This window comes from Phalangium opilio, unplaced genomic scaffold (genome assembly GCF_054372755.1).
Source record: "Phalangium opilio isolate 3A_F unplaced genomic scaffold, DU_Popi_V2 ptg000042l_1, whole genome shotgun sequence".
NCBI lineage: Eukaryota > Metazoa > Arthropoda > Arachnida > Opiliones > Phalangiidae > Phalangium > Phalangium opilio.
The window spans coordinates 7025648-7051873 of NW_028324166.1; the positions used below are offsets into that span (position 1 = coordinate 7025648).

The window sequence follows — 26226 nt, forward strand, 5'->3', positions numbered from 1 at the left end:
CTTTAGCAAGATAAATTTACTTATAGAAGATCAGCCAGAATGTTAAGGGTACCACAGGAGCGGTCATTTGCTTTAACGACATGAAAAATGACACAATAGTGGATTTTAAAGGAGATTTTTAAGATGTTTAAATCTGACTTTAAAGTAAAGCAAGTCTGTATGTCTAAAATCAGTTTATTAGCCCACTTTTTTAATTCAAACCTCGATCCTCACTGGTCCCAACCACTACTTTAAAATCCCAACTTAAAGGGAATTGGTCCTTGAGACAAGTATAATTATTCAAGACTCCAAATTTTCCAAGTATGCCTACCTATTTCGAAGCCTGTTCCAAACAAAATATTTGAGTTTCCCGCTAAATGGCCAAGGAGCGTGGCTAGTAGTAGTAGTCTGGGAAATAGCACCCTAACCATTGTCCAAAACCAGTTTATTAATTGTTTGGACCAGTTTTTACCTCTCCGAGTGACGTATGTCACGCAGAGGTTCTAATTTCGACGTGTCTGTGTGTCTGTCTGTCTGTGTGTGTCTGTCTGTCCGCTGTTACACCCACGTGACCGCGTTCGCAGTTTCCAAATCGGAGCAAACGTGTATTCAATTTCCAGACCGCATTTACAGTCCCGGAAATTGTATTCCACTTACAGTCTATTACTCCATTGCCTGTCTAACAACTCTGTTCATTTGTCCACCCCACATGGACACCATTCTGAACTTACTGACTTCTAAACACCACCATCTTCTAGTCTTTGTCCATTCCACATGGACACCAGTCTGTACACCTGGCTTCTAACACCACCATCTTCTGGTCTTTGTTTTTGTCCATCCCACATGGACACCAGTCTGTACACCTGGCTTCTAACACCACCATCTCCTAGTCTTTGTTTTTGTCCATCCCACATGGACACCAGTCTGTACAGCTGGCTTCTAACACCACCATCTTCTGGTCTTTGTTTTTGTCCATCCCACATGGACACCAGTCTGTACACCTGGCTTCTAACACCACCATCTCCTGGTCTTTGTTCATCCCACATGGACACCAGTCTGTACACCTGGCTTCTAACACCACCATCTTCTGGTCTTTGTTTTTGTCCATCCCACATGGACACCATTCTGTACACCTGGCTTCTAACACCACCATCTTCTGGTCTTAATTTTTGTCCATCCCACATGGACACCAGTCTGTACACCTGGCTTCTAACACCACCATCTTCTGGTCTTTGTTTTTGTCCATCCCACATGGACACCAGTCTGTACACCTGGCTTCTACTCCATCATCATCCTTAAGGATAAGACATACGCGGCGATCGGCTAGGGTTACGAGAAACGTCTAGCCTTCCAATGGAGGGGTCTTCCTCCAAGGTTCACGCAATTGCGATGTTCTTATCTACAACTGCGATTCGAATCCTTTATATACTACCTATTTGAGCAAGGCGAAGCAACAGGAGGATGCTTCATTTCAAACTTCAATAATAGTCAAGTCTCTCAAGGTTGTTTAATTATTCTTTTTTAAAACGATGTAACGCTCAATAAGGCGAACAACTAACGAAGAAAATACTAAATATTAATTATATTTATTTTAATATTTAAGATAATCTTGTTTCTCAATTCAAAATTAATACGGAAAAGTTAAAAAGCAGTCTATTTTTTTGTCTTTGTGTGTCTGTCCGTTTTCACACTAGTGCGCCGCGTTAACAGTTCGCTTTGTTTTGATGTGTTAATATTCACTTTTTCCATAATATAAAGTGAATATGTGGAAATCTTTTTCGTAATTACGATGCATTTAGTACTTTTGTAGCTTTGATCCTCTGTTTCATTTTGATATCCCAAGAATTTTTTTTTATATTATTATTTGAAATGGATGTTTATATATTACTTAAGCTATACTACATCTGTTTATAGCATAATCCTTTCGTTATTGATAACGAGAAGAACGCTACTATGTCGGCCTAATGAAATTTTATTTGTCAGTAGGCCTAGTGAACCAAAAAGTAAACGCTTGGGTTTGGTTTTCGTTTCTGTAATGCAGAGACATTAACGGTTCAGAGTGAGCCGAAAGTTAAATACACCTTTAAATAACCAGGCTTAGATTTTATAATTGAATAGAGCATCATGGTGAAAATCTAGGCCGCGTTCAGCAGAGCTCAGCGCTGTTAGAAGTTCATGTTTACACTGCAACCCTGTTATGAATCTGGTTTTGAACATAGAGGGTATACAGTTGAGGAGTGGAAAATTTGGGCCTCTACAAACACGTAAAAGTAATATCCCTCCAAAGTTTTATCTCTTTATTTCCCGTTTTTCCCCCATCGGATGATTTTAATGTGTACAAGTATATCCTTATTGGATGTAAAATGTCGTCTGATTTACAGTACATTCGCTATGCTTTGTATACCTCTTTAATATTTCATAAAATGAACTTCAGTATTTGTTCTTAAAAAATGAAACATTTCCATATCTGGGTAAATAAGTTTGTAAGTAGGCCTCCTCTTGACTCGGAGAGGTAATATTTTGGTTTTCCCAACTTGTTAAATTCAAGAAGTGAGGTTTACTGGTTCTAAGGAACAGTTTATTATTTTGGACGCCATGGGATGTCAATCCCAAGGGCTAGTTAAAAAAAACTACTTGTTTACCAGAGTGGTAGGAGTGGTGTGGTGGGCTGGTGGTGGTGGCTACCCTGGCTAGTGGCACTCTGAGATTAGCACACTCTTGTCCAAAACCAGTTTATTAATTGAAAAATGTATAGGAAAACTAATAAGGAGTCTCAGGGACCATTTTATTATTTCGCAAACTAGGGGGTCACTGGTCCCAAGGACTAGTTTAAAGAATATTCCTATTTCCCAGACTCAGGGCCGGAAATAAGCACAGGACACTGGACATTGTCCAATAAAATTTTAAAATGTCCCATAATTTTTTCAAAAACTAAGGGGGTCACTGGACAGTTTGACCAATAAATTTTTTCAAGTTTTGATAGCTTGACTATGGAGATGCAACACTATTTTTGCACACTCCAGTGGACAATGTCCTATAAATTTTCAAGTCAAACAGGGGGTCACTGGACACGTGTCCTATAAGAAATATTTCTTATTTCCGGCCCTGCCCAGACTGGTTTCTTCTGCATAAATTTTTATGTCGTCTGCATGGTATTCGACTAATTTTAGTGTTGCTTAACTTGGCCCCTTACTGGGGGATACAAATTTACTCTAAATTTATGTATGCCGAAATTTTCCCGATTCTTTCCCGAATTACCCCAAAATTCTAAAATAGTAGCAGTCCTCCTATGCGTCGTCTGCTAAAACATTCTAATTGACTTTAAGCTTCGGCTTTTCGGTTTGTGGCAGGGTGAGAAATAAGGCGGTGGCACTGGGCAAATGACCAGTTTAAAAATTGCTTTGACCAGTTTATTTATTAAATTCCTGGGGGTCCAGTGGTCACCGTGACCACTTTTTAAATTCCCCTTCTTTAGTAAAAAATAATTCCCAGTATTGGGTTATAGAAATTAATACTTATAAAACAAATAAACAGTATATAAAACCATCCCTAGAGCCATTTCAGTGCAGCTCTGACAGTATGTAGAAATATTAAGTGGTCATTGACCAGTTTTTTAATTAAAACCCTTGGGCTCTACTGGTCAAATGACCAGTTTAAAAATTTTCCTTATTTCTCACCCTGGTTTGTGGGGTAAAATTTAAAGATGCGAAAGTTCCGAGTGTAGGACGGTTAGTGAGATGTAAACAGTAGTTCGTTTTACTATAACCTGGTGGTAACTAAGAAGTACTAAGGAAAAATTTAGAAAACAGCGATTTCTTGGAGATTTTCGTTACTGAACGTACCTTCTAGGGGGTTCACTGGTCCCAAGGACTAGTTTAAAAAAAAATATCCTTATTTCCCAGGCTTCTTTCTACGGCCGTTAGGAAAAAGTTAAACCTGTCTGCTACACGTTCTATCTCTTGTGAAGTTGCGCTTTTATTGAAGTGAGTTTCCATGTGCAAGAAAAGCTCTTAATGAAAGTGGAAAATCTTTCTCCCAAAGACACAAAAAACGGAACAGTGTGAGTAACTGTTAACGCTTAATCTGTGTTTATGGCCATATTTTTATTATTATTGAAATGTTACATATGTTATCTTAACAGGGAAACTGTGCTAGAAGTATGATGGATTTTATGAAAGATTGTCGCGTTATGGTCGAACGTTTAAGCTGGTAAGTGAAGAATATAATGCGACTTGGATGTCAATAGGGCATGTAATGGATCCAACCATATCGAAACTATTATACTTTGAAAAGAAATAGATCTTTCTTGTTAATTGTTCTTTTTTTAAATGATTTTATTTTAGGGAAGATTTGCAATTTCACAAACAATCTTTACAAAATTCCGAAATGAGTTTGGTCAATCTTCAAAGGGTGGCGATTAAAGAGGTATTTGCGAAATTATTGGAATGTTCCCTGTTTTGGGAAAATACAAAATTAAGGAAACCATATTTTTAGGAAATGAAAGATGAGGAAAATTTTAACTATGATCACTTAAGCAAAGATGATCTGATCAAAGAAGTAAAAGCCAAGGATGATCGAATCAGGGAACTGGAAGCCAAGGTATTTTTCAAAGCATGGGGTTTTTGAATAGTGTGAAATGAAGCTCAAATATTATGACAATTTTTTGGGACCATGGCCCATTTTAAATGGATGAGTGGTCGAATCTGGTGTACCTTAAAGTAGAACCAAACACTATGGAGGTCCTTGGTGAAGTCCCTATCATGATTGGCTCAGAGCTAAGGGAATTTTTGGTGATCCCCCTTTTCCTAGCTTTAAAATACGTTCAGGCCAAGAAAGTCCCAAGAATATTACAGGGTTGCCACGGGTCAGGGAAAACCTGGAAAAGTCAGGGAATTTAAAAATGGGCAGAAAAGGTCAGGGAATGTTAAAAATTTCAGCAAAGTCAGGGAATTTGATTTTAGTGGGTAAAATATCTGGGGATAAGTCTTTATTGAAAGAGTAATGAAAGTTTCTCCTCATCCTCTCTTAACACGGGAAACTGTAGAGCAATCCTTAAAAATGAATTTTTGTAATGGAATCTTATTTTGTTTAGTGTAATCAGGGCTCCCATCTGGTCTCTAAAATACCTAAAGTCTCTACTTTTTGGGTAGGTCTCTAAACCACCCTAAAATTGCCATTTGGTCTCTAAACCACCCTATTTTCAAAAATTCCCGTTTTTAATATTCCATCTAAAATTTTTTGCAACAGTAAAACTATTCTCACTCCGATCCACATTGAATTATTAAACGCTTTAACCTTTACAAATGACCTTGGCAATATCTCGCCAATTTGAACTATGTTTTTCCGGTTTTTCTCATTGGCTGGTGGAACTGTGTTTAGAAAGTAAATTGGTCTTGGCTCGGAGAGGTTTATTTTGGTTTCCCAACTTTTTTGTGATACTTCCGTACAAATAAAGATCTAATTTTGATTTTGAATTGGTCTCTATTTGGTTCCTATTTCCAAGAATTTGGTCCTTATTTTACCCTATTTTTACCGTGAAAGGTCTCTTTTTTCACTATTATTTTAAGAAATTTCTGTGGGAGCCCTGTGTAATGTTCAAATTTCAAAAATGGGAAAAGAGAGAATCAGAACTTCATTAACGATAAATAAGCAAGTTGACGAAATTGAAAGGCTCAATAGGCTCATTAAAGAGCTGGAAAGGAGGATCAAAGATCTGATGGTATGGAAATAATGGAACAATCTTCATTTTCATGCTCAATAGAAAAATTAATTAGTTTAAGAACTATTGTTAATTATTTAAAAAAATAGGATCAATGTGGAGTACATCAATTAGAAAACGATGATTACGTGAAAACTGAACCTGTTGAAAATGATCCCGGAAATAATGGCCAGGAGTTAACCCTTCCAATTGTCCGAGGCATTCCGTGTAAAGAGGATCTTATTCAAGAATCAAATGTTTCTGAGTGTCAATATGTTGCGGTGGTTCACGATACAAACACGGAAACTAAAATTACCTCGAAAAAGGCTGAAAATGAGGGGCTTATAACGCAAATTATGAGTAACAATTTGCCTCTACGCGCGCCTTTACCCTCTAACCTCGAGATCGAAAACCAATTCGCAATATCTCCTGACACATCAACGACAAAAAGCTGTTCGCCACCTGAACCTCTCGAGAACAATATTAACATTAACGATGATTCTTATCGTAAACCACAAAATGTCTCGACTGAGGGAGAAACTGAGGATATTGCAACTCGATCTCGGAAATTTGGTGGTCCAGAATTTAATGTTGAAGTCGAAAATCATCTTGACGCAAATGTCGAAATCGATTCACTAGAAGGAGCCTTAGAAAACGAACTTGATGATAACCAATCCAGAATCACCTTGACAGATGCGAGGGAAACTTATAATAGACTAAATGAAGCTATGAAACTGCGCTTGCGAAAGCGGAAGTTTGTTGATCCGAGGTCATCGAGTGATCCAGTGTGTGTATCTAAACTAGGACGTAACCCAAGTGAAATATCAGAATCGACCTCCGCCTCATTGGGAAGCCATTTGCGCGAAGTTCCCATTGAAGTTGGAAGCAATAGTTTGGTGTCCAACTTGGAGACACGTCAAGATGTCGCTCCAAAGAATTTCGAACGTAATACCTCATCCCCTTGTTCGGAAATTCGTAAGCCATTTTATGCTTTAATGGTCTTGAGTTCCTAGGATGGGGGAAATATGCTAGTCAATTAATTGCGCTTTCTCGGTGTAAAGTCTAATACAGGGTTCAAAAAAACCCAGCCCACCGGGATTTATTGCGTATTTAGTTTTTTTTTTGGGTTTTTTTCACTTTAGCAGTTTCGTTCGTGGTAGAAATTGTCATTCAAAAGTAATAGCTTAATAAAAAGGTCTAAAAATGTTTCATTAAAAATAATGAATATTGTTAAATAATACTTTTGAAGTTGAAACAACAAATATCTTAAACTATCTAGCATTCAAACTCATCAAAATTCAAGATCTTAGTAATGGGTTTTATTAAATGGGTTTTTTATTGTGGGTAAAACCCAATTAAACCCGCGCGGTTTTTTTGGGCTGGGTTTGTTAATTCGAACCCTGGTCTAATAGCGTATTCCATTTAACTGCTATGAGACTCTCTATTTGCTCTTGATGACATAAAATCCGCTTCTTTTCCGGAGCTGCGTTGATGTTTTTTTAACAAATTTAGCGAGCTATCTGTTCTGTACAGATAGGCACCAATGAGATCTCGGATCCAGCGCTCGGTAATTGGAAAACGGAAATCCGAGCTCGAGATTATCTAGCGGCATTGAGCGGCAAATGAAATACGCTACTGCCATTGCTGCTATGTAGGTGAAAAACTGAAACCCATTTCACTCCTTGTGTGAATAGGCAGATCCCTATACCTGAGTGTGGGATTTACGTAAAATTGGCAAAAATCTCGGGGGTTTGATCAGTGTCTTAAAATGTTTCAATCAAACCATGCGGCGCTCAATGCAATGCTACGATGAAGTGGGCTCTGGTATGCAACTCAAAATAGTCAGACATAATCTATAAGTGTCTGGGATTTTTTGGCTGAAAAATTTTAACTCAATTCCCCTCTTTCTTCTTCTTTAATTCAGAACGTACTTAAATTTACCGAGTTTTTTGTTCTTGTTTTGACATCCTCGATGTAGCTTATTTGAACCAATTGTCCAGGCTAAATTAATTTAAGATTAAACTTAGTATGGATGAAATCTATAACGTCACATTGATACGCGGACCAGAAAAACCCTTCAAATGTGATTAGTGTTTCTTTGGAAAATATAACATTAATTAGAACTCGGGGGTGGCTTTTGCCAAGCGGAGAAAGGAAGTGAAAACTGAAACTAGACGTCACAAGAGAGAGGGCCGGGGTTCCGTAACGAAATAAATTGGTATAACTTGTGTTCTCGCAGCATTAGCTAGTATCAGAAGTATATAATACTTCTCTTCGAGAGAAGTGTATCACAAAGCGGGGTAAGTGTAACGTCACTCTTCCCAACATCGGAACATTTAGAGCAAGGTTACAAAACCGAATCACATACACGATAAATAGTTCCCACATCATTACTCTATTAGCGTTTAAATATTTGACAAGACGCGCTTGTGCATTTTTGTCCCACGTCAAGACGAGGTTTGTGGGATGATTTCTGGCGATTTAGTGCCAAACAACTATAGAATTCACCTTACGGTGCGATGCCCATTCGTAGTTTGATGAGCGGGAAAGCAAACTAAAAGGGTGAGCCTGGGAAGAATGATGTTACATAACTAATGTATTAAGATAATACAGAGTGGCATCCTTCTTCTATTATCCCCTTCTGCTAGTATTTGATTATTCGAACATCAGTCGAATATGAAAATACGACCTTTCTAGTTTCGCGAGCCTGCATTTCAGTTGATGTACATCTTCTTTTTGTTGATAAGGTCGTTTATTCATCGGCTGACCCCCTGATCAGTACCGTTTCTTTTCTTTAAAACTTAGTTTTCGTAGGCCTTATCCTTTTTTATGAAGTGCGCTTGAATGTTACAGTGTTTTTGATACTAAAAAGTAAATGGTGTATGTGTCGTTTTTATACTTTATTACTAATTTTCTGTAGGGAAATTCAAGAAGAAACGTTCAACTCGGTTCAAATATTCCACTGAGTATAAAAGGGGCCTACAGCGTCACGATAGAATGGGTAATGAAGAAAAACCCTTCAAATGTGATCAATGTGACTATGCCAGCAAGCGGAAGAATAATTTAATCGCGCATAAATGCATTCATAGCGGTGAAAAACCCTTCAAATGTGATGAGTGTGACTATGTCAGCAAGCATAAGTTCAATTTAACCACGCATAAACGCATTCACAGTGGTGAAAAACCCTTCAAATGTGATGAGTGTGACTATGTCAGCAGGCATAAGTTCAATTTAACCACGCATAAACGCATTCATAGCGGTGAAAAGCCCTTCAAATGTGATCAATGTGACTATGCAAGTACGTGGAAGAATGATTTGATCAATCATCAACGCATTCACAGTGGTGAAAAGCCCTTCAAATGTGATCAATGTGACTATGCCAGCTTAATAAAGTATAATTTGATCAATCATAAACGCATTCATAGCGGTGAAAAGCCCTTCAAATGTGATCAATGTGACTTTGCAAGTACGTGGAAGAGAGATTTGATCAGACATCAACGCATTCACAGTGGTGAAAAACCCTTCAAATGTGATCAATGTGACTATGAATGCACGGACAAGAGTAATTTGATCAGACATCAACGCATTCACAGTGGTGAAAAACCCTTCCAATGTGATCAGTGTGACTATGAATGCACGGACAAGAGTAATTTGATCAAACATCAACGCATTCACAGGCAGAAATGTCATGTGATAGTACACAAACGTAATAGTCACATGAATGCATAGATGGATTTACATTTTAAATATGCAGGACAAAAATGATCTTTCATCTTCTGCAATGAATATCCCGAAACTGTGTAACAAACCATTAAAAGGGGAGCACATTTTCAAAGACAAGACACTTGGGACACTGTATTCAATTATTACAATCCCATTTTCAGAATTAATTTTATATTAAATATAATAAAATTCACATAGAGGATGCTAAAATTAAAAAAACCATAATAAATTTGGGATACGTTTTTCAAATTGTTCTAAACGCTTGAGCTTTTTTTCTTTCGAACGAGTTCCATTTCTGCCACCAGACTCCTCGGAACTTTCATCAAAGAGGAGGGAAATAGCACGGAGCTTCTATTTACAGGGAGAGGAAACTTCATCCCCCTCTAGTACTGTAAACGCTCTTAGGAAACGTAGACACTATTTGTCCATAAAAAGGGGCACATATTTTAACCCCCTCTCGGTTTTCGCTGGCAAAAAAGGGAGCCTATGTAAACAACAAAGATGGCCGCCTTCACTCGTTCGTTGAAAGGCATAAGCCTTGGTGTTTTAAAGGTTTAATTTTTAAATTTTGAATGGACTGCGATTCTAGGCTAATAGTTTGCACAAGAGCGAATGAGGAGAAATGTGTATACCGTGGCTGCAGAAGCGATTCACGGTACAAATCATCATTTAATGGCAATTGAGGAATTGAAGTTCCACCAAGAAAATGACGTCAGACTTTGTTTACATGGGCTCGGGGTGCGCGCGAGGAGCGAAAGCGTTGCGCAGAACCGAGGTACGCTAAGGGCTAGGGGGGAAGTCCGAGTTTCCTCTCCCTGTAAATAGAAGCTCCGTGGAAATAGGGAGAGATAATCGCATAGGCAGCCGTGATCCATCCGTATTGAGAAGAGGGGAAAATTTGTGATACGCGGCGGCTCTTAACGCGCAACTTATTCGCGCACAGTTGACGTTATTGGTTCTCCTCTTTTGGGCTACTGCGTCACCAAAATTGCTCGGAAAGGTTTAAACGTTGTTAAAACGTACGCTTTAAAAATAAAAAGTCGAGGCTTAAGTGAAATGTTCAGCCAAGTGGGCTTTTTTAAGCAAAGAGTTATTTATTTATTTGTGGAATTTATTGGCGATCTTGTCGAGTATCTAAGTTGGCCGTGTGTTAACTGTTATCTTGGTTCGTTGCCTACGTTAACGTGGGCAACGCTTGGTTCTAACATAATGCCTATTTCAGGTAAATTTCCGGTTATTTGTAGTTATTTTTTTTTTTTTTTCCATTATTTCGTCGAGCTAGGGTCACAAGGGACCATACAGCTCCAATACTATATACATATACATAGACAGAGGTGGATTAGGGGAAGTTACGAAAGAGGCCGAATTTCTGGATGGGCAAATGCTTTATAAAAGCGATGGGGGAACTTAGAGCTACTCTATTTTTAAGCCCCCCCCCCCCAAAATGAGAGAGAATTCGCGAGGATAGCAGGGTAACGATATCGCCACCTAACGGATTGAAAATAGCGTCTGCTTTAGTGTATGATGTACAAGGCTTACTCAGTCAAGAGTCGTTTATAGTTAGAAATGGAGCAATCGTCGGGAGGCGCGGACTTTCCCATTATTAAGAAGTTAATAGAACAATTAAAAAATGATCTCAGCTATTTTGTGACTTCCTCTGAAACTAGAGTAGCGTTGGTGGCCCATTTTTTAAGTTCCAAAGCAGGGTAAATACCTTTCCCTTTTAACATCCGATTTCTTTGGTGGTATTGTGACGGGGTTTATTAAAGTCAAGCACTGGGTTGAAAACTTGAAACTGATTTAAAGCGCGGCAAAGGCTTAGCTATCTTTTCCGATTTTTCGCTACTTTTTGTCGGTTTTTTATCTATGTTACAACCTACAGACTTATTTCTCATATTTTGTTTGACCATTAAATAAAAATTACATTGAGGTGATACTTCTTCATAACTTTTAGAGCTGTTAATACTCATAATAGGTCGCGAAGAGTTTTCAAGCTTAACTTCGGAGGCCATTTTCTCAATTTCCCGTGTTACTTCTCTTAACATCCACCAGGTAGAGACCTTAATCTTACTCCGTTGATAGAGGGGAGGAATTTTAACCCACCCAGCCGTTCCTCTTCCTCTCTCTCGTAAATAAAATGCCCCCACAGTGAGCCCTATGGCTCGTTCATAACTTCCCCTAATCCACCTCTGACATAGATAGTTAAATAGTCACAAGGGATCACACGGCTCCAATATTATATACATATACATAGGTAGTTATATCAAAAATTGTGTCTGAGGGTTAGATATTTAGAAATTTTTTTAGTCCTAGTTTAAATGTGGGAAGGGTAGTCGAGGAAACTAGTTCATTAGGGAGTGAATTCCATATGGGAATTGACCTTCGAAAAAACGAGTGCTTCATCGGGTCCTTACGGGAGGGCGGAAGAAACAGCTTAAAGTCGTGGCCGCGGGTGGTATACAAAGTAGGGGCATTTCTAAAATAAGGCTGACCGGGTGTGTGGAGTATGCGAAACAAGCTGACGAGGTCTAGATATGTACGTCGCGATGACAAAGACCCCCACCCCAAGGAGGAAAGTCTAGAGGAGCGAGGGAGCTGCCGTAGATGAGAAGGGATTTTCGAAGCACGAGCTTGGACGTTGTTAACTAATTGGATATCACGGGCTTGATAAGGGTTCCATAGTTGACTACCGAATTCCAATATAGGAAGGACATAACAGTTAAATAGGCGTGTCATTAAGGGATTCGAGATTTTGGGGAAATTAGCTTTGATCGTTGCTAATAGGCCATTGGCACGACTACAAGCTTTCTTGATGTGGCTATGAAAAGTTAAATTGTGGGAGATGTGCACTCCTAGATCGCGACACTCATTGACCCGCTGTATGTTTTGATTGTTAAGGAAGTAAGGGGATGGAAAATTGGCGTCAATTTTTGAACGCTGAATGGACAAGACTAAAGATTTTTGGCCATTGAAGGCCAGACCATTTATTTTTGACCAAGCTTCAAGGCGAATAAGGTCAGACTGCAATAGGTGCACATCATTGTAACAACGGATCACTCGATAAATTTTTAAATCGTCCGCAAAAAGGCATAGCTGGGAGACGAGGTTAGTAGGGAGATCATTAATATATATTAGGAACAATAGGGGCCCAAGTACGCTTCCTTGGGGGACACCGCTAGTGACTGGAAGTAGGGCTGTTCGATACTACTCGATGCCAACTTGGTATCGAGTACTTCAGTCTTTCGATACCGGTATCGAGTACCGTTTTTGGGATCCGATACTGGTATCGAGTACTTTCGAAAAATCCGAAGCATCGAGTACTTTATCCCCCTATCTTTTCCCCCTGGAATCGAAGGAACGTTTCTTTTTGAAACCTGCGGCCAATCATTTGCTTTATATTTTAACACGTGAATGTTTCCCTCGTCGACATAGTTTAGTCTCAATACTCCATCCCTAGAGTAGACTGACGTCAGACGTAGCTTCTTCAACCATAGCCCATTCGATCGCGCACAAAACGACGCAAGCTGCTCGTGCTATAGAATCCCGTTCAAAGAATTGGATTTACATATATAAGCGCGACATTTGAAGAAAATTCGGAGTAACCGAAAATTAATATTAAGTTCTATTGGAGGAGGTATGTTTTTTGGCCAGTTCCTTCGTCCTTTTGATACAAATGACCTGAAATTTAACTTACACGCGTTTCGACGTGTTTTATTATGCTTAAAAGGATTCTAGCTTTCAGAAAATTTATGTGAATAGCGCTAACTAAACTCAAATCGCATCTTAAAAATTAGATTAAATAAATTTAAATTAAATGTTAAAATATTGCAGCAATGCTTTTCCAAGAAATAAAAACTAATTACAATGCTTATTATAATTAAATACGCAAAATGTATCATAGGTGGCGCTTTAAAAAAAAGTACTCGATACTTTGGGTCAGGGCCGGAAATAAGAACAATTTCTTATGGGACATGTGTCCAGTGACCCCCTGTTTGACTGGAAAATTTATAGGACATTGTCCACTGGAGTGTGCAAAAATAGTGTCGCTTCTCCATAGTCAAGCTATCAAAACTTCGTAAAATTTATTGGTCAAACTGTCCAGTGACCCCCTTAGTTTTTAAAAAAGTTATGGGACATTTTAAAATTTTATTGGACAATGTCCAGTGTCCTGTGCTTATTTCCGGCCCTGCTTTGGGTATCGAGTATTTTTTTCTCCGATACCGGTATCGATACCAAAAATCTTCGATACTCCCAGCCCTAACTGGAAGGGGATCACTAAGACAGGCACCAACACGTACCGATTGGGTTCGATGGAGAAGATACGATTGAATCCAACGATAAATTACAAACAATAATTAATTAAGTTATGAGGGGGAGGGTAGTTCAGTTACTGAAAGGGATTTAAATTAATAACTTTAATTGCGACTTTTATTGCAACTGTTGCATTTTTAAAGTTTACCACACAATTTAGTGCCGAAACTGTCTTTCTATTACCCCGAAAAGCCAAAGCCAAAAGTCATTTAGAATGTTTTAGCAGACGACGCATAGGAGGATTTCTACTACTTTTGAATATGGGGTAATTCGGCAAAAGTTTTGGTAAAACATGTTTTGGGCAAAATAGTTTAGTGTTCGCCAGTTTTGAATTAGGTTTGATGAAGTTTTTCTAAACACAGAAAAACAATAACCTATTTACAGGGCTCCCATCTGGTCTCTAAAATACCTAAAGTCTCTACTTTTTGGGTAGGTCTCTAAACCACCCTAAAATTGCCATTTGGTCTCTAAACCACCCTATTTTCAAAAATTCCCGTTTTTAATATTCCATCTAAAATTTTTTGCAACAGTAAAACTATTCTCACTCCGATCCACATTGAATTATTAAACGCTTTAACCTTTACAAATGACCTTGGCAATATCTCGCCAATTTGAACTATGTTTTTCCGGTTTTTCTCATTGGCTGGTGGAACTGTGTTTAGAAAGTAAATTGGTCTTGGCTCGGAGAGGTTTATTTTGGTTTCCCAACTTTTTTGTGATACTTCCGTACAAATAAAGATCTAATTTTGATTTTGAATTGGTCTCTATTTGGTTCCTATTTCCAAGAATTTGGTCCTTATTTTACCCTATTTTTACCGTGAAAGGTCTCTTTTTTCACTATTATTTTAAGAAATTTCTGTGGGAGCCCTGTATTTAGTAAATTCTTCATACATTTAATTGATTTGAAAAAGGCACATCATTCCGATGGCTGACCAAGAAAGAAAAGGTACTATCAAAACTGACAGGGTCACTCGAGGAATGTTGAAAACAACAGATTCAGCTAACAATGAACAAGAAGTCGGCAATTCTAAACAACCAACAGAGTGCGATAACATGTCTAATACTCTTGAAGCTTCTGTACCAGAAGTTTCATCACAGTTATTGGCACAACATAAGAATAACAGTTCTGAAACTTTTGAACAACATATTATGAAAAGGGAAGAAACGGAGATGATAAGAGCTGATGCGGAATATGCCTCAAGAGAACGAGAAAAAAATGGTCAAGAAATGGCTAGAAATCGAAAAGACCCAGCTTATTTAGAAATTGTTAAGGCCAGAAAAAGAGAATTCATGGCACGGAAGCGTCAAGACCCAGAATATGCAGCTAGGGAACGAGAAAAAGCCAGGCTAGCTATGGCAATGAAACGGACAGGAGGTGCTACCAAACCTTTGGATCAATGTATGAAAGAAAGGGGACAAATGGTGATGAATAAACCTGATCCAAATGAGCGAGATAAAGCTCGTCAAGCTAAAGCTAGAAAACAAAAAGACCCAGCGTATTTAGAAATTGAAAGAATCAGAAAAAGAGAATTTATGGCGTTAAAACGTCAGGACCCAGCTTACGTTGAATTTGAAAGGGCCAGAAGTAGAGAATTGATGGCGCGTAAACGACAAGACCCAGAGTATAAAGCTTTGGCACGAGAAAGAGCTAGGCTATCTATGGCAAAAAAACGAAAAGATCAAAAATTTGTTGAAATGGAACGAGAAAGAGCCAGGCTAGCTATGGCCATGAAACGAAAAGATCAAAAATTTGTTGAAATGGAACGAGAAAGATCTAGGTTAGCTATGGCCATGAAAAGAAAAGATGATAAATTTGCTGAACTACACCGAGAAAGATCTAGGCTAGCTATGGCCATGAGACGAAAAGATGATAAATTTGTTGAACTGGAACGAGAAAGATCCAAGCTAGCTATGGCCATGAAACGAAAAGATGATAAATTTGCTGAACTACACCGAGAAAGATCTAGGCTAGCTATGGCCACGAAACGAAAAAATGATAAATTTGCTGAAATGGAAAGAGCCTTAAACCGAGAAATTGCCGAAGTTAAAAGGAAGGGTCCAACAACATGTAGTACTAGTACCTAGAATGATTTGCTGAAACTAATCTGACTGAAATTCTATCTAAAATATCTTCCAAAAATTGTTATTTTAATTTTTGGGTTTCGGGTCAGGTACGGGTACTTGTAAAATTCCCTATCAGGTGCCCGTGCGGTACCCGGATTTTTGACGGGTACTCTAATAATTAGGCCTAGCTAAAAGTACCAATTGATGGGTGCTTTTCGGGGTAGCAAAAATCATATGGAGTACTTATTGGGCCAAAGTATTATTATTTGTTTAAAAATGCTGTAGTAAAAATGTTAAGCTTTAGATCACATTAACATTAATCGTCCTGTTCCAAAATAAGTGATCTAAAAACTAGATAAAACAAGGATTTAAAAGTTATTCTAACACTATTTTTATATCCCCTCCCCCCTGAGTGCCTAACCAATAGAACGATCTCAGTTTTGACGTCAGTGCCTGGGTAAAACGTCACAGGATTAGCTTTGGGTGTGGGCGGCCATGTTTGGTTAGGTTCCATGGGAAAATAGCATGGGTGACGTTACACTAAGGTCTCTGAGATAGCTCTATACCCGATTGACCTAAACCTTGTCACGGGTAATGGGCGAGAAAATTGTAAATAAAAGAATAATTTTGGGTATTAAGAAATAAATTTTTCGGGTTTCAGTTACAAAATTATCATGGCATCTTTCATCTGTAAAAACATACACTTTACATAATTCCCCCAAAAAGTGCTAATAAGATATATTTTTTCTTTTGTTATATTAATTTTGTAAACTTGTGCCCCAAATTATTCCACAATAAAATTGGTCCACGACGACTCTGAATGGTTCTAACCTATTTATGATATCTGTGAAACCTAAGACCCCCGTTCTTCTAATATCATCGCATGCTGTCCACCTAGCGGGAGAATCCCGAAACTTTTCGACTCATAGATCTATGGTTTGAGTTGAAAAGTTTCAATATTGGTCGCGGCGTGGCGCTAGAGAGGCGCTGCCCTAAAAGAACAACGTGTTGTATCTCCATTCCAGTCCATCTGTGTTTAATGGTCATAGGTGAAATCAAGAACGGATTTAAGCTAATAATAACATAGGACACAAGATATTCTGTTTTCATTCGTAGCATGCTTTTGTAAGTTGGTATAGGGACGCGACACTGCCATCTATGACTGTCTGCAGCAGTTATAGGTAGACATAAAAATAGAGCCGGCGACAAAAAAGCTCGACCTAATGATAAGTTTAAGAAAGGTGTTAAGAAAATTTAAATTATCCAAACAAACAAGAAAAATACGCAGGCTTGAAATCTGGAAGAGTTCCTGAAACGAGTAAATCCATTTTTAAACTGAAGGAAGTTTTAATCAAAAGCAGTACAGAGAGTTCCTAAAATATTGGCGTTAAACGCCAAGACCTACTATAGGTATTAGGTAAGGCCAAGAAGTACACTTGAATTAGTATTTTGACTCCATCGGGCCTTACCAGAGCGCGCTATATGCTATTAGATCAGTGACAAATATTAGAAAATGAATCTCATCAAGTATGCGAGGATGGTACCAACAAGTACCAGAGTATTTTTTTGCAAGTTAAAATTTTAACGTGTATCATAAAGGTTGTAAAAGGATACATAAACGCAAACATTTTCATGACACGATCATGATAGGTGGCTAAAACCTTGATCAGATAGATGTCGCCTTTGAAGGTTGGTAATGTAAATACATTGTATATTCCAGATTCCAGAAAGTTCTTTATTTTGTCTTTTATATCAGTAGCACTAGGTTATCGAAGTTCTTTTTGTTGATTTCCTCGAGGTTGGGCCCGCGAACCATAACCCAATAAGCCTGTTAATATTGTCCTAGACATAACATTCTAGGTCATGAACAATACCTAAATTAATCATCCGCTTTGTTGAATTTGACATTAGTAAAAAAAAATTGGATTCTCAAAAACATCAAAATGCACATACTTTATACGAGTTGGCCCAAAGCAGAGCCCAAAGTCTATTTAACATAGACAGGAAATTCTGCCTGATGTGATTTCCAACACCTTAAAATACTCGGGCAAGACCGAATACATTAGCTAGTGTAATAATATTCAAATTAATCTGATAGCCAAGACTTATATACTTTAGTGATGCTTGTTTGAGAGCCATTTAGCAACGTCAATAACAAATTAAACGCATAGCGCGATTAAAATTTTACTGAACGAAGGACTAAGGCCTAGTTTGAACCTTTTGAAGTATATTAAAAAAAAAAAGAGCCAGACCCATGGAGAAATTCCGTTGGCGAATTTCCTAAAGCACGTTTTCGCTTCTCGCATCACAGTTGGTACTGAACGATGTTCTAAAATTTCAAAAACTAAACCAGGTGAAGCTATGATGCGTAGATCCGTAGATCGAACCCAGTTAGGGTCTCTTGATAAACCTTGAAATCTATGAGGATGCAGTCTGGAGTAGATTAGAAATGGTTGAAATGAAGCAATTGTAAATTTATTAAAAGAGAAATTGTAAATTTATTAAAAGAGAAATTGTAAATTTATTAAAAGAGAAATTGTAAATTTATTAAAAGAGAAATTGTAAATTTATTAAAAGAGAAATTGTAAATTTATTAAAAGAGAAATTGTAAATTTATTAAAAGAGAGATTGTAAATTTATTAAAAGAGAAATTGTAAATTTATTAAAAGAGAAATTGTAAATTTATTAAAAGAGAAATTGTAAATTTATTAAAACCTTTTTACACATATTAAAATGTAATCATGCTTGATACATGGAATTTAATTCTTGAAGATTACTTAATTGTAAAACGAAACAATCAAAAGAACACGGATTGGGGGCTACCCATTGCTTCTTAGAAGTATTTCTGCCATCGCCATCAAGCATAAAAGTATGCACTTTTCTTTAAAACACGGATTTTTAAGCCATCTAGCGTTTAAAAGGTGCAAATACGTGCCGATTGATTTGAAGGTTACTTTTAACTTTAGAATTATGTTCGATTAAGGTAGAACATTTTTTCACTTTTAAGATTAAATCTACCGATATAGTTTTACAAAAATACGGACTTGTGGGATAAAAAAACCGCATGAAAAATATTTACACAAGAGGCTTCAAATGAACTTTAAGAACTTCGTACAAAAAAGGTGGTTCTTTCAACCTGATGTAATAGCATCCATGATAATTCCCCAAATCTTCCAGTTTCTTCAAAATAATTGAACAATTTTTAACACCATTGAAATTATTGTGAACATCATTTTCATTTTTGAAATCATAAGTTAAATATTCTAGAATTTCCCGACTCGATGTTCTGAAATCCGGTGAAGAAATCGGCATGTGACTTATCAACGGCTCATCAATTTCTATTTTCACTTCAATATCTTTATAGTTACGTGGACAAGAGACTTCGTGCTTCTTCAAATCTGCAGACATTTTCGTTTGAAATCCGCAATACTTGCATGTCGACATTATTTGGCCGGATTTTGAAGCATTATTTCTCAAAGAACTGCATTCAGTTTCCAAAGTTACTAATGGGTTACTCTGAGTCTGAGGTTCGTCTGGATCTGATTCGGAATATTCTTCGTTGATTTTGTCCATTTTTGTGGAAGAATCGTTACTATTTAAAGATTTGTTATGTTCTGCAGGTAAAGACGCTTGTTTGTTGTACTTAATTTTTCTCTGCCCCGAGGCAGTTTTGGTCATTTTCCGTTTAGTTCCCGATTTTGAATGATTAGGCTCGTCAGCGTTACTCTGAGGTTCGTCTGGATCTGATTCGGAATATTCTTCGTTGATTTTTTCCATTTTTGTGGAAGAATCGTTACTATTTAAAGATTTGTTATGTTCTGCACGTAAAGACGCTCGTTTGTTGTTCTTAATTTTTCTCTGCCCCGAGGCAGTTTTGGTCATTTTCCGTTTAGTTCCCGATTTTGAATGATTAGGCTCGTCAGCGTGCTTCCTAGTGACGTGCTTACTAACTTCGTACTTTGCTTTGGCCGCGTAATCGCAAAAATTACATTTGAACGGACGTTTGCCACTATGAGTTGCAAGATGGCTCTTCAAATTCCCCCGTGTTCGGGTACGATGTTTGCAAATATGGCATTTGAACGGGCGTTCGTCATTGTGAGTCGCAATGTGCAGTTTTAATCTATCCTTCCTTCGAGTGCGGTGATCGCAAATACTGCATTTAAATGGGCGCTCATCACTATGAGTCGCAACGTGTCTCTTTAATTGGTCCCGTAAATGGGTACGGTATTTGCAAATATTGCATTTGAATGCAGGCTCGTGATTGTGAGTTGCAAGGTGTTTCTTCAATATTAGTTCTGTTTTAGTACAGTATTGACAAATATTACATTTAAACGGACGCTCGTCAGAATGAGTTGCAATGTGCGATTTTAAACTTCTTTCCCATCGAGTACAGTATCCGCAAATATTGCATTTGAATGGACGTTCTTCACTGTGAGTCTTAATGTGTCTCTCTAATTTTTGCCGAATTCGAAAACCGCGTTTGCAAACATTGCATTTGAATGGTCGCTTGTCACTGTGACTTGCAATGTGCATCATTATACTACTTTGTTTTCGGGAAAGGTGTTGGCAAATATCGCATTTGAAGGGACGTTCTTCACTGTGAGATGTAATGTGTCTGTTTAAATTCCCCTGTGTTTGGGTACGGTATTCGCAAATATCGCATTTGAATGGAAGTTCTTCAATGTGAGTCGCGAGGTGTCTCTTTAATTGGTCCCGTAAATCGGTACGGTATTTGCAAACATTGCATTTGAACGAACGCTCGTTATTGTGAATTGCAAGGTGTCCCTTCAATATTCGCTCTGTTTTAGCACAGAATTGACAAATATCACATTTAAACGAACGCTGATCGTCATTATGAGTTGCCATGTGCGATTTTAAACTTCTTTCCCATCGAGTATGGAATTCGCAAGCATCGCATTTAAATGGACGTTCGTCACTGTGAATCAAAGCGTGTCTCTTCAATTCGAACCGAAATTTAAAACGTAGTTTGCAAACCTTGCATTGGAACGGTCGCTCGTCAGTGTGGATTGAATTGTGTTTCTTTAACAGCGATAGTGTTTTGAAACAGCGTTCGCAAGTATCGCATTTGAAGGGACGTTCTTCACTGTGATACGCAACGTGTTGTGTCAAAGTTCTTCGTGTCTTGAAACGGTATTCGCATATATTGCATTTGAAAGGACGTTCTTCACTGTGAGACGCAATGTGTTTGCTTAAATTTTCCCGTGTTTGGGTTCGGTATTTGCAAGCATTGCATTTGAATGGATTTTCTTCATTGTGAATCGCAACGTGTTGTTTTAAATTCCCCGGTGTTCGGAAACGGCGTTCGCAAATATCGCATTTGAAGGGAAGTTCTTCACTGTGAGTCGCAATGTGTGTCTTTAATTGGCTCCGTGTTTTGCTTCGGTGTTTGCAAATATGGCATTTGAATGGACGTTCACGTTCTTCACTCTCATTTATGGGTCTCATTTTTAAACATCAGTGTGTTCGGGTCTGGTGTTCACGAATATGGCATTAAAACAGTCACAAAAACAAACAATAATTTTCCTTTAGTCCAAGGAGCATACCCAACGACAGCTTATTCTCTATATACTGTTACAGAGTTGCCTACGTTAATAAAGGCCTGTGCGCGGCGTCGATTTTTATTTTTATTTTGGCAATTTAAGTTGCCAAATTCTGTCACCCGAGGCGCTATTAGCTGGACCTAAACAATTTGAAATGTTCATTTTCTCGCGCTTGGAATTTGAAATGTTCATTTTCTCGCGCTTGGAATTTCAAATGTTCATTTTCTCGCGCTTGGAATTTGAAATGTTCATTTTCTCGCGCTTAGAACTTTAAATACTCGTTTTCGCGCGCGTTTCGGTCCAGCTATCAATGAAATCTCGCGCTAAAATAGGGAGAGAATAAGAAGTTGCGTTTCTTAAAAGTCGCCCCCTTCGAAACCACCGCGCACAGGCCTTGATTAACGTAGGCAACGGTTACAGCATTGGTTGTCAGGACGCACAAAGCTAGTAACCTAGCTTAGTGCGTGTAGACAAGAGACAAAAAAATTCAGGATTTAAATTATCCGCGAGTTTTTAGGTCGAGTGCACGAATCTCTAGGCTTTAGTTTTAAATACGTGTAGTAGGCTATAGGATATTTCACAAGTATTTGAAAATAAGGCCAGAAGTCCGTGCACTTGAGCTAAAATACTAGTGGATATTTGAAATTTTGGAAATACTACTGAAAACCCTGAAGTTTTTCGTCTCTTGTCAGCACGCACAAAGCTAGGTTACATAGAGACCTAGCTTTGTGCGTGCTGACAACCGATGCTGTAACAGAGTATATACAGAATAAGCTGTCGTTCGAGATAGGGAGTTGCCTATCCTATAGAGCTATTTCAGTGGGGGAAAAATTTCGTCTGCTACGAAAATTGGCCTGCCTTTGAGTGTAGGGCGGCCATTTTATGAGGGTTTTCTCTATGGGCAAATAGCATTGGTGACGTAGCCATTACCCCCTCTGAAATAGCTCTATAGCGTGAAACAAATTTCCCCACGCGCATTCATTATCCATGGTCACAGTGTCACTCTACAGAGACTATAACCCCAAGGAGTGGAAGGAATGCCTCAACTTGTTGCCCATTAAACCGGTTTTTCCTGGTACAAGGCGACTTCCGCTAAGCAAAATTAAACGGGCCGGAAGCTCTCATGTACCAATTTAGGAGCAACATCATTATTTGCGCTTGTAGAGCGGGGGACCTGCCACTCCTTGGGGTTTATGGCCTCTATGGCTCTACACAGGCCAAAGGCAGAGTGAACTTTCCTTGAATCACCCCTGGTTAATTCAACTTTGAAGTGTGACTGAACTTATATATACTTACAATTGGTGGAAAACACTGTATTTAGTTGAGTTTTCAAAAGTTTCAAACAAATCATAGAAATAACCCTGTGTTAGACGACCGAGGAGATTGCATTTATACATAGAGGCGGCAATGGCTATTGACATAACACCATGTTAACACACGTGTACCGGCGTCAGTACAAAGCAGAACTTCAGAAGCAGGGTTTCAGACTAGGAAGATTGATACCCTTTACACCAGGAGGCCAGATTACTTAGCACTGCACTTTTGTTAGCCTCCTGGTCAGGGGCGGAAATAAGCGCAGGACACTGGATATTGTCCAATAAAATTTTGAATTGTCCCGTAATTTTTATAAAAACTAAGGGGGTCACTGGACAGTTTGACCAATAAATTTTCCGAAGTTTTGATAGCTTGACTATGGCGAAGCGACACTATTTTTGCACACTCCAGTGGACAATGTCCTATAAATTTTCCAGTCAAACAGGGGGTCACTGGACACATGCCCTATAAGAAATTTTTCTTATTTCCGGCCCTGCAAAGTTCTGGTAGAAATAACCCTGTGTTAGACGACCGAGGCTATTGACAAATGACAACACCATGTTAACACACGTGTACCGGCGTCAGTACGAAGCAGAACTTCAGAATCAGAAGCAGGGTTTCAGACTAGGAAGATTCATACCATTTACACCAGGAGACCAGATTACTTACCACTTCTCTTTTGTTAGCCTCCTGGTATCAATGGTATTAGTCCTCCTAGTCTAAAAACTATGTACACCGTCTACATCTTATTCTGCTCAAGTTACTAACGATTTCCGATTCCGAAGTTATGTTTAGTTGCAGTTCAGGCTTGTCAAGTACATAAGTTTGAATAATTTTTTTTCTAAAATTATACCTTGAGTTAAAAATTTTTTGTAAAATATAAACTTACTGGGAATGCATATTAATATCTTTTATTTAATCCACACGAAATAGGCACGTCACTCCGATGTCTGACCGAGAAGGAAAAAAGACTAATACATCAAAAAATGAGAGAATCACTCGCGGAATGTTGAAAAAAACGCAAGATTCATCTAATAATGAACATGGTAACACTACAAAAGATGAACCAACAGCGTACGATGACATTTATAATAATTTGACGAATTCCGTTGAAGATACTGTACCCCAAGGGTCATCGCAATTTGTTGAACGACGTAACACTAAAACATCTAGAGCTTTAGAACAACGTATAAAAGCTAGGGAACGAATGGCGATGAAAAGAGCTGATCCCGAATATGCTTCAAGAGAACGAGAAAAAGCTCGTCAAGCCAAAGCTAGAAAAAGAAAAGATCCAACATTTTTAGAATTTGAACGGGCCAGAAACAGAGAATTTATGGCTCTGAAGCGTCAAGACCCAGCATATGCTTCTATGGAACGAGAAAGAGCTAGGCTAATGAAAGCATTGAAACGAAGAAATGATAAATTGGCTCAATCGCAAACAGCCTTAAACTGAATAAGGGTAGCCATTATGATATGTTGAAACGATTCCCCACTAATCTGTCTCAAATTGTACTTACATGATTAATAACATTATCAAAATATTTGTGATAATCTTTCATCTGTAAAAATAAATACTTACCTTCATATAATAGACTATTCCATTAAATTTTTGCAGAGAAACCAATGCACAGGGGCGGGGCTATTCACCTCACGCCAAGAGGCGACATCAGACTGAGCCCATGTCCACTTCCAAGTAACCAATGAGATAGACAGAGTTACAATTCAAATCGCCTTACCGCGAAAGACATCGTTTTTTATCAAAACATGACAGCGCCATCTGTGAGCCTCTAGCGGAACTAATTACAACTTTTACTTGCTTATTTGCAATCAGAAACATCGTTATGATTTTTATTTCATCTATTTATTAGATTAAAAAACTTGAGTTTTTATTATTTAACTCGCGTATTTTATTTAACACGTTTAAAAAACTATCTTGACAGCTTGTTACACATATTATAGCAGCAGGCGGTAATAAAAAGGTTCTTCGAGTGATTAATAGGTGGCGCCACCCGTATTTGATAAAGATTTGTAACGGAAAATGTACCGTTGCAGATTCATGCTTGACAAAAAGTGTATCGCGAAACGTCGATCTCAAGATCCCACGTTGTGACTCTTAACTTTAATACATATATTCTATCTCATTGCGAGTAACTGGCTAAGTCGCATTGCCTCTTGTGGTACTTATTTGCGCGAGGGAAATAGTCTCCGATAGAAGCCACGCCCCTGTGGTGTTTGCTTCTCTTATGACATTAAAGGAACTGCAAAGAAGGCATCGGCGGGTGGGTAAAAATTATTTGAAATACGTCACAGACATCACGTGATACCAAGGTACAAAGACTCCTCATAGTGGAACTTGACATCTAGTCCTTGTTTTTCGCGAGATTGTAGCGCCAATTCCAAGAAGTGGTAGTTTTCGAAATAAAACGAACTAAGCTTATTTGAACCACGCCTCTCCTCGATCACGTGCCTCTGACGTATTTCAAATAATTTTTACCCACCCGCTGATGCCTCCTTTACAGTCCCTTTAGTTGAATGGTCTATTAAATCTAAAAAGTGCTATTAATGAAACAGTAGATTGGGCCGGTGAAGTGAACTAATATCTTTTTGTCTACTTGTGCCACTACAAATTATTCCCCGATAAATTTCCTCCGTGAGTGTGAGGAAGTTTTTGAAATATGTGAAATACATATTCTAGTTCCTACTAACAACCATGTTAAAATTAAAACTAACTACTCGTAACATATTGTGGGAAGAAATTATTTATTTTGATCATGTTTTGATAAATATCCGCTACATAAAGGAGATCATGAAAAAAACCAGTGATTTGACTGTACGCTTTCTATGTTTAAGGGAGAGGATCACAATAATGGCTTAAATTTCTATAACTATCAAAATAAAGTTTATGCGTGGAAAATGGTTGTATAAAGTTGTTAACTTCATGAGAAACATTACGCAAAATAAAATTTAAATGTCTTGGTTTGAACAGTCAAAAACTTTAGTTCCATGCTAAAATAGCGTGGCCTATTTCAAGTAGTGCTCACGTTCTAGTTAGCACATGCCTTAGCTAAACCAGAAGTTGATGACTGGGAAGTATAGGACACTAAGGCATTATATAGTATCCATCCCTGCAAGTCAAAATTGCCTATGGCAATCGTAAAAGATGGTCGAAAGTTTCCTCCCCACTAGGAAAACTATCTAATCTACTGAAAAAAATCCCACGCCGAGAGGCTGTGGCACTCAAACTGTGGGGCGTGTTCAAAACTTCTTCAGCGCCAATCGTTGAAAAGCCGTCTGGTTAGAACTCTATGAAAATCCATTACAATTCGTGGGCCTAGGACCCCACACTAGTTTGACCGGAATTTCTAGCTGTTCTTGTCACCGTTTCTGATTCGTTACCTCAAACCACTGGACACACCTTAAAGTTTCGTTTCTTGCCCGCTGTGGCGCTTAAATCAGCCTTCCAATTCAAAATGAGGGAAATGCCGTAGGTGGCGCGGTGATCGGTCCTAATAAGAAGTTGGCTAACAGAGATGGTTCCGGATATGGTTAGAGTCCAATACTTCCCAGGATAAGAAG

General features: G+C 38.3%; 5 protein-coding genes across 6 annotated transcripts in view; 3 read left to right on the forward strand and 2 right to left on the reverse strand.

Annotated features, from left to right (window-relative positions):
* LOC149678768 (uncharacterized) overlaps positions 1-13586 on the forward strand; it is a 20154-nt gene extending 6568 nt beyond the window's left edge. Inside the window, exons 2-7 of the mRNA XM_089836704.1 lie at positions 4121-4188; positions 4323-4404; positions 4474-4577; positions 5566-5698; positions 5788-6652; positions 8598-13586. Coding sequence (XP_089692830.1) covers positions 4139-4188; positions 4323-4404; positions 4474-4577; positions 5566-5698; positions 5788-6652; positions 8598-9406 — 2043 coding nt within the window. The 5' untranslated portion in view covers positions 4121-4138 and the 3' untranslated portion in view covers positions 9407-13586. The remainder of the gene's footprint in view (positions 1-4120; positions 4189-4322; positions 4405-4473; positions 4578-5565; positions 5699-5787; positions 6653-8597) is intronic.
* r (carbamoyl-phosphate synthetase 2, aspartate transcarbamylase, and dihydroorotase rudimentary) overlaps positions 1-26226 on the reverse strand; it is a 112414-nt gene that overhangs the window by 61476 nt on the left and 24712 nt on the right. The window lies entirely within an intron of this gene.
* Positions 14588-16589, forward strand: LOC149678770 (uncharacterized). Its single transcript, XM_089836718.1, has one exon. The coding sequence runs from the start codon at positions 14636-14638 to the stop codon at positions 15794-15796; it is 1161 nt and encodes a 386-aa protein (XP_089692844.1). The 5' UTR covers positions 14588-14635; the 3' UTR covers positions 15797-16589.
* On the reverse strand, positions 18457-22863 carry LOC149678771 (uncharacterized). The gene is made up of 2 exons (XM_089836711.1): positions 22633-22863; positions 18457-21265 (listed from the first exon to the last, which is right to left on the reverse strand). The coding sequence occupies exon 2, from the start codon at positions 21239-21241 to the stop codon at positions 18851-18853; it is 2391 nt and encodes a 796-aa protein (XP_089692837.1). The 5' UTR covers positions 21242-21265; positions 22633-22863; the 3' UTR covers positions 18457-18850.
* Positions 23262-24239, forward strand: LOC149678772 (uncharacterized). Of its 2 annotated transcripts, XM_089836720.1 has the most exons (3): positions 23280-23465; positions 23584-23696; positions 23766-24239. In XM_089836720.1, the coding sequence occupies exons 2-3, from the start codon at positions 23597-23599 to the stop codon at positions 24101-24103; spliced, it is 438 nt and encodes a 145-aa protein (XP_089692846.1). In that variant the 5' UTR covers positions 23280-23465; positions 23584-23596; the 3' UTR covers positions 24104-24239. The 2 variants fall into 2 exon arrangements, with proteins under 2 accessions (XP_089692845.1, XP_089692846.1); XM_089836719.1 differs by having other exon boundaries at positions 23262-23465; positions 23584-24239.

Excerpts from the sequence above, each read along its gene's own strand:
- LOC149678770 (XM_089836718.1), top strand. The coding sequence starts at position 14,636 with ATGGCTGACCAAGAAAGAAAAGGTACTATCAAAACTGACAGGGTCACT.
- LOC149678771 (XM_089836711.1), bottom strand. The coding sequence starts at position 21,241 with ATGAGACCCATAAATGAGAGTGAAGAACGTGAACGTCCATTCAAATGC.
- LOC149678772 (XM_089836719.1), top strand. The coding sequence starts at position 23,597 with ATGTCTGACCGAGAAGGAAAAAAGACTAATACATCAAAAAATGAGAGA.